This window comes from Cyphomyrmex costatus, unplaced genomic scaffold (assembly GCF_001594065.2).
Source record: "Cyphomyrmex costatus isolate MS0001 unplaced genomic scaffold, Ccosl1.0 scaffold30, whole genome shotgun sequence".
NCBI lineage: Eukaryota > Metazoa > Arthropoda > Insecta > Hymenoptera > Formicidae > Cyphomyrmex > Cyphomyrmex costatus.
Window position 1 is genome coordinate 861,561 of NW_017277125.1, and position 7,412 is coordinate 868,972.

A 7,412-nucleotide genomic window follows, 5' to 3' on the forward strand; every position below is an offset into this window, starting at 1 on the left:
GGGGGGGGGGATGAGGATTTATTGCGGTCGAGAAGTTGCGAATAGAACACGATAACACCGATACCGCCGGAACGTACAGTTCCTGCTTGCTGTATAGCGTACCGCCGTTCTACATATCGGCTGATCGAAGTTTTTGAATTCGAGCTGTCTCCCTACGAGAGGAGTAACTGATGGCCCTCGTCGATGTGTGTTGCTCGTCCTGGTGTGGGTCGCGCTTTCCCTCCATTAAATTCCGTTTTTATTTTTCCTTTTAATTTTTTAACTGGACAGGAGTTTTATCGCGTTTTTTATTGTAGTCTTATATTCGATTTATGGTATCGCAAATGCTACAGTTTTCAAAAATTGTATTTTTGTAATTCATCAGCTAGAAAGAATCGATGACACTTTGTTATTTACGTCAGTATAGTTTATATAATATATATATGTATTGTATTAGTTTTATATAGTACATGTACCTATACGTACTCTCTAAATTTTTTGGAGTGTACTCTCACTCTAAAGAGTGAAAATCGAAATAGTCTTGAAAAAGAGTAACTCAATTTTCAGTCTTTAAGAGTGAGATTTTATAAAAATTTTAGAGAGAGAGTATACAGTTCAATACCGCAAATGTATATACAATTTGCGCGACATTGAATTGCAATTTTTACTTCAAAGTATTTCTTTCAAATAAGATTCTATTTTATATTTTACGAACGTTTCTACACAACCCAGTTGCTTAAAGCGCAATTAAATATAATTTTATACGCGGTATGTATGTGATCCGACAGAGTTCAGTTTTAAATTCCGCGGACATGAGAGCTCCGATTACGATCTAACATCGATTGTTATGACGACTGTCCACGCAATGAGATGCGACACGTATATACGCAGTCGATGAATATAGATCATTCTGTATTATTGCACTTGCACGCGCGATTTTTAACGTCCGATCGTTCTAACACGCTCTGTGCGTCGCATTTTTGCGATACGAATGCTGAGCCGCGGGCGCTTTTCGCTGCAATTCGAAACTCAATTCGGACACCTTGCTGCGATATTCATTACTTTTAACATCGCCGGTAACGACTCTCGGCAATTGGTAGTCGATGTATATGTACAAAAAAAAAAAGAAGAGGGGAAAAAAAGCAAGCCCGAGTGCATCGCGAATATTTAACATCGCGAATGGACCGCGGGGAAACGCGCGCGAGACACGGTCTTCCCGTTTGGGAATCAAACCGGGGCTCTGATACCGAATAGTAACCAGGTCGCGCCAATCGCTCGCATGTCGCGCGATTGGCGGAAGCATTGGTCATTAATGGATTGGACGGATTCCTGTCGTAAGCGCGTCCGTTACGTATTCTCGTACATGTATGTACGCGTATGTATATACATGCCGCGCATATCCACCCCGGAGAATTCCCGCGGTCTCCTCGTGGTGTCCCCGATAATCGCAACGACGAAGGACGACGAAGACGACGACGCCTTCGCGCTAATACGTGCTCATTATCCGATCGTAATGAATTATCCTTGTTCCGCAGAAAACGGAGAGCAACGCGACGCAGGTCGTGCTGACGAAGTTGGAAGTGGAGACGGCGGCCGTGTACAGCTGCGAGGTATCAGCCGATGCACCTTCCTTCCACACAGCTATAGTTTACGCGTCGATGAGCGTCGTCGGTAAGTGTCTTCTTCCGCGGACTGCTCTTCCTACTCGTATACCCGGTTAAGTTTACAACTTAGGACGCCATCGTCGACTAAACGTAAAAACGTACGTAGAGCGTCATTATGTACGTAGCAATCCTGCACTTTACGGCCGACTATCCCTGCGATATCGAGTTTTTGATAAGGGGAATAATAATAAGCGCGCTATTTAAATCGCACTCTCTCTCTCTCTCTCTCTCTCCCTCTCGCCGTTAATAAAACTTTTACGATAATTTACTGTAAGATCGACGAACCAAGGCGCTTTGCGCTCGAAAAAAAAGAGGCGAGAGGGGAAAAAGAGAAAAACGAAGAGAGATTCCTATGCCTCGCGACGCGACGCCTTTTACAGGGATTGCATGTGCGCGTTTCAGTAATATATTTTAACAAAACGTAAACTGCACGTCGCTATTTTCGAGGTTCCTTCATTAAAACGTGGCATCCGATAAATTCTGTCCCGGTAACATTTTGCCGGGACTTCCTTTTCAAATATACCGTAATCTATTCTCTGATATTACGTACGAACGTACTCCCGGAGAGAATTAAATGTCTTTTTTAATTACTCGTGTCTCGCGCGCGCGTCACAACCAGCCGCGGCTCGCAAACGAGGAACAAGGAAATATATACTGTATATATAGTAATTATATACATATTCGCGCGCGCTCGAAAGCTCGCGGAGACGCGACACAAATCTTCCGGGGACTATTCAATTCTCGCGTCTCGCGCTCGCGTTAGAGAGCGGCGCGACGCAAACTTTTATATTCGTTGCGTTCTCCCCGTTTCGTCGTAAAGGTGCGACGAGGCGCACGAATTTACGTTCCACCGTAAAAAGTGAAAAAGTAATATTTTCAGAGCTCCGGGCTGCCGGGCGCGACGACACGTACATAGATAATATACGTACAGGTGCCTGTAACGACTTGTGCGGGTGTGCGTATTATACTTGACAACGCGCGTGCCGATATAGTGAAACGGTCGGGAGCACGCGAGCGCGAATCTCTCCGTCTAAGTAGATCGTGAGAGAAAAATTTTTCGTACGAGGGACGAGAATGCGTGAGAAATGCCGTCTCGCCCCTTCGTATCGACCAACCGTCATCGCCGAAAGTTTCGACTGTGTCGGGCTTTAGGGAACGACGACGGATCCGGTCAAGCCCGGTCAAAGCGACAACGTCTCGGCTGCACGCAAGCTTATGCGATGCTTGGTCGCTTGCGTATGTACAGGGTGGTCCGAACCTAAAGAATTATCAAATATAATATAACGCGTTGACTAAAATAATTTCAATCAAATATTCGGTTAAAATAATTTTACTTAAAAAAATATATTTGTTGTAATTGTTACTAAACGATTGGTTTTTATATGTGTTTGGGACTTAATCTTAGACGAAATGAGCTTTACTTCAGTTTGGGATATGCAATTTGAAAATTGACTGCGAACACATTAACGTGAGAAACCGAAGATTTGTTGAAAAGAGTAGTTCTCCTTGTGATATTTTCGAGAGAAAATCTGCTTTCGACACTACGAAATAGTACGTATGCACAGAGGGTGGCTCACTAAGGCAGGGACTGGGGTGGCTAAGATCTGGAGCACTCTATATATGTGGAGTATATATTGCCTTCGCAGAATTGCCCTCTGAGATGCCGTCGATACAGGGACTAAAGAGGAAATACCGCGTCGACGATCCGCTACGTTTGAACTGCACATCTGGCCGGAGCAAACCCGCCGCGAATCTCACTTGGTATATCAACGATCGACAGGTATGCTCTAACTGCTAATGATAGTAATGCGCGCGCGGTTAGACGAGAGGATAGACGGATGGAAAGGAGTGGGAGAGGAGGATCAGATACCTCTATTTAGTTTACCCCGGCTTTGATCCATTATCCCTGATCAAACGTCAGAGACAAGGGAGCTTATGGGATACGTTCCTCTTCGAGATGTTCCAAAGTTGGAGCGAGCAGCATCCGCAGTGCGGAAAATAATTTAATATTCCGATTCTCAATTAGCGTATAATATTAATGTAAATATCTCTTGATTAAGGCTTGATTGAGACAATGTCTGAAAAATTTTTTATCTTTGTATATATATTATATATATATATATTTAATTAGTTAAATTTTTTAGTAATAATTTAAGTAATTAAATCTACCGTTTTAATAAGAATCATAAATTAAACGATAAAATGCTAAAAACTTTTAACATCAGTATATTTTTAAGTATTTTTACAAAACGAGCATTTGCAATGCTCAAAATAGTTTCCTTAATCACCTTACGTCAACGCACCTCTACGTAAATTATTTCACTACTAGGCACGAACGCATGATTGTCGGAAAATTGAAATCGCTGTACCACATCGAGAATTTATATAACAGCAGAATTAATGACATATGAAGCAGCGCGAATATACTATTTTAACCTTATACCACAATATCAATATTTATTTTATCTCTTAACAAGCTATATTATACTATCGTTAACTCATCACGGCCATCGAATAATGAAACCTAATTAACTTTCTAAAATTAAATATAATATATTTGAGATCATTTACTACTATATCAAAATATATATACAGCTCTGATGTTATAAATTGATTATCTACATTACATTTATATGCTATACATATTTACAGAAAATAGACAAAACAACCCTGGGAAATACACATTTATTTCACTACTTGTTTTGTTCAACAAGAGAATGGTTCATTATTTGCTTTTTTAATACATGCATATATATTCTGTCCTTGTCGTTCCGAATAGTCCCTCAATGCTTAAATAGAGATCGTTGTACTATTTTATTTAGAATATCTTTCTCAGTTTCTTATACAAATGATATCGAAGGAGAAAATTTTCTTCTCATTCTACGTATTTTCCAAAATTATTATTTTTCCAAAACTTTATCTTTCCCGGCCAATGTAATCGCCTGATTTTAATATCCATTATTTGTAGTTTTGAGAAGCGGAGTAAGAAACAGATTTCCTCCTCCGATATCTTTTAACCAATTAGAAGACGTTTTGCTTAAAGACCGGTATAATAGTATTGTATAATAGAATTTGTATTAAAGATAAATGGCAAACTTGGTTTTTATTAATAAAACAAGCAGATAGTACATTTCTCAGGTGTGGACGCATTATTTTGTATAACTGTAACATATTTAGAGAAGTTTTGCGTAATCCCGTTGACACTATAATTTGTATCTTTTCTGTTTCTTTTCTCCCTTCAGCCTCTCAAAGCGCACGTTCGCACGTACGGCCCGCTCGATACAAACGAATCGGAGTGGCAGATTTCGCAAATTGGGCTCCAGTTCCTGGTTTCGCACGATCACTTTGTGAGCGGCAAGCTGAAGATACGTTGCAGCGCGTCGATATACGATATTTATTGGCAGAGCACGGAAGTCAGCGCCGAGGAGGATCGGCCGCGAGTGATACATTACGAGCCTGCCGCGACTATCGTCGGCATCAACTACCTCCAGCCACCGCCAAATTTTCAGACCGGCCAGAAGAAACCTGACGGGCAGGTTGGAGTAAAAGGTAACGTTTGTTTGCAATATGCTTGCGTTACTTGATTGACTGCTCTAAGGAGCACATAAATTATAACTCCATGATTAAGTACCGATTTAAAGTGTAAATTATAAAATACTAAATACCGAGAGAATGCGTGAGAATTTAAAATATGTATGCATATGTATATTACGTATAGTTTATTTTATCTCACTTTTAAAGGTTGGAAATTGAATTACTTTTAAATTATTTATACATAACTCCATCTAGAGAGAGAAACATACATATGTACATACAAATAAATTACGCCACGTGACGGAGTCATATTCATTATTTCAAGGAGATATAATTCTCGTAAAAAATCATCGCTTATTTATTATATCTTCGATTATTTATCGGAATTCAAGACACCTCTAGACGCGGACCAGCTGCGGGTTTATTTGCTTAGAGAGAGTTCTAATTTTTTCGAGCTCGAACAATATCCGGCAGACTCGACGAACTCTTTGAACTCCTTAGGCGTTTGCTTCGGAACACAGTCGGGGCATTCAGAAAGCCACGCCGCTGAGCCGCGATCTGAATTCCTCCGCTCGTGCGACTTAATCCCTTGAGAAAGAAAAACACAAACAAGAAGTAGGAGATATTGTATTATTAGAGCATCTCGTTCGATAATTTTTCAGTGCTGGGGTCCTCCACGGTGAGCCTGCGGCCGTCGGCGAGGATCGTTTTGGAATTGTTTGCGCTTCTTCTAATCGTCATTCGTTAAAAGCATATATAGTGCATCTTTCGAGAAACGCGCTTTGGAACACTTTGCGTACGTTGACGTGTTTGTAAGAGGAGGAGGAGAAGGAAGACTCGAGAGGCGCTTTGTGCGATGATGACGTTTCCTCTATGGGATCGCCTCGAATCACCACGCAGCGGTAATATCCAACTAGAACGAATACAGGAAGCTCCTTGGGTCACGTCACAGTGATGAAACTTGAAAGGCTTGTTCGAATGTGGTGGAGGAATGGAAGTGACGGGACGCAACCGATAGTTCGATCGGCTTCGGACGACAGAAAAGGCCGAAAAAAAAAAAAAAAAAAAAAATCGTGGACGAAGGGCGAATTCCAGCGAGATGATTTATCCGACGTTCACTCATCCAACGATCAACGAAATGTCCAAAATGCACTACAGCGACGACACAGACGCGGCTGGATATATATACTCGCGATATATATATTCAGGAGTTATTTTATTATTATTATTAGACCATGTACTCTTGCTTCCTTCCAGCGGGAATAATGTGTTTGCAATGTGTAGGTATACGTATTACATACATATAGTACGTTTCGTCGCATCGTATGAGAAGATAGTTTTTTTTTCGTACTTTTATAACTCAGAAGGAGACTATAACGTAGCATGAATGTACGTGCGTATTCCTCGACAACGTAAAGACACATATACACGTAATACGAACATATACCGAACATAAATGCATACAACACGACAGATATACGAGTATGTAAAATCGCTCGATTACACACACACACACACACACACACACACACTGTCATACTTTTTCTCTGTACGAATAACTGATAAGTAAAAGTGTTCGAGAAAATATATATTGCGGCCCGCCTAAGTATTTTACAGTGTGCGAGATGATGTACCTGAATCGGATATTTGCGCGAATTTCTTTCTTGTGTTGCTATTTAGGGACTATGTACTATATGATAAGCGAGATAAAGATGTGCTATATCGAGTTATATGATAACAACACAACTTTGTGTATCTCAGTCATTCCATTTTGTATTAAAGCGTAATTGATTTATTAAATGAGGCTGATTTAATTGATGTACAGTACGTCTTATGGAGTTTATTATAAATTCATTAAGTATACACTCTGTCACTGTGTTTCTTTGTGTGTAACCTCTATTTCTTACATTTCGCAGCAATTCACACTGCATTCTAATACGTTTTTTTTTACATCCACATCATGCAAATAGAATCTATTGCCATTCATCAAATATCGGTTAACATCGTAAATTATATCGCGCGCAGTTTTCTCGTATCGATATTCCATACCATTCGTTTTTTATCTCAAATGAATTTCCGATGAATGTTTTAGTAAAAGTTACGTTAAAACTAAAATATCATTAATTAAAGCTGAGACAAAAGAATAGAATATCTGAAATATATTTGCAATTAAAATAATTTTTCTAATTTCCTTTTCTTTATTATACAGCTGTAAATACAATTATCCAGATGAGT

The 7,412-nt window shown here is 39.9% G+C and overlaps 1 protein-coding gene across 1 annotated transcript in view; it reads left to right on the forward strand.

Annotated features, from left to right (window-relative positions):
* LOC108775390 (uncharacterized) overlaps window positions 1–6,977 on the forward strand; it is a 14,567-nt gene extending 7,590 nt beyond the window's left edge. The window contains exons 3-6 of the mRNA XM_018541736.1: window positions 1,515–1,650; window positions 3,290–3,423; window positions 4,886–5,192; window positions 5,840–6,977. Coding sequence (XP_018397238.1) covers window positions 1,515–1,650; window positions 3,290–3,423; window positions 4,886–5,192; window positions 5,840–5,925 — 663 coding nt within the window. The 3' untranslated portion in view covers window positions 5,926–6,977. The remainder of the gene's footprint in view (window positions 1–1,514; window positions 1,651–3,289; window positions 3,424–4,885; window positions 5,193–5,839) is intronic.
* The last annotated feature ends 435 nt before the right edge of the window (window positions 6,978–7,412 follow it).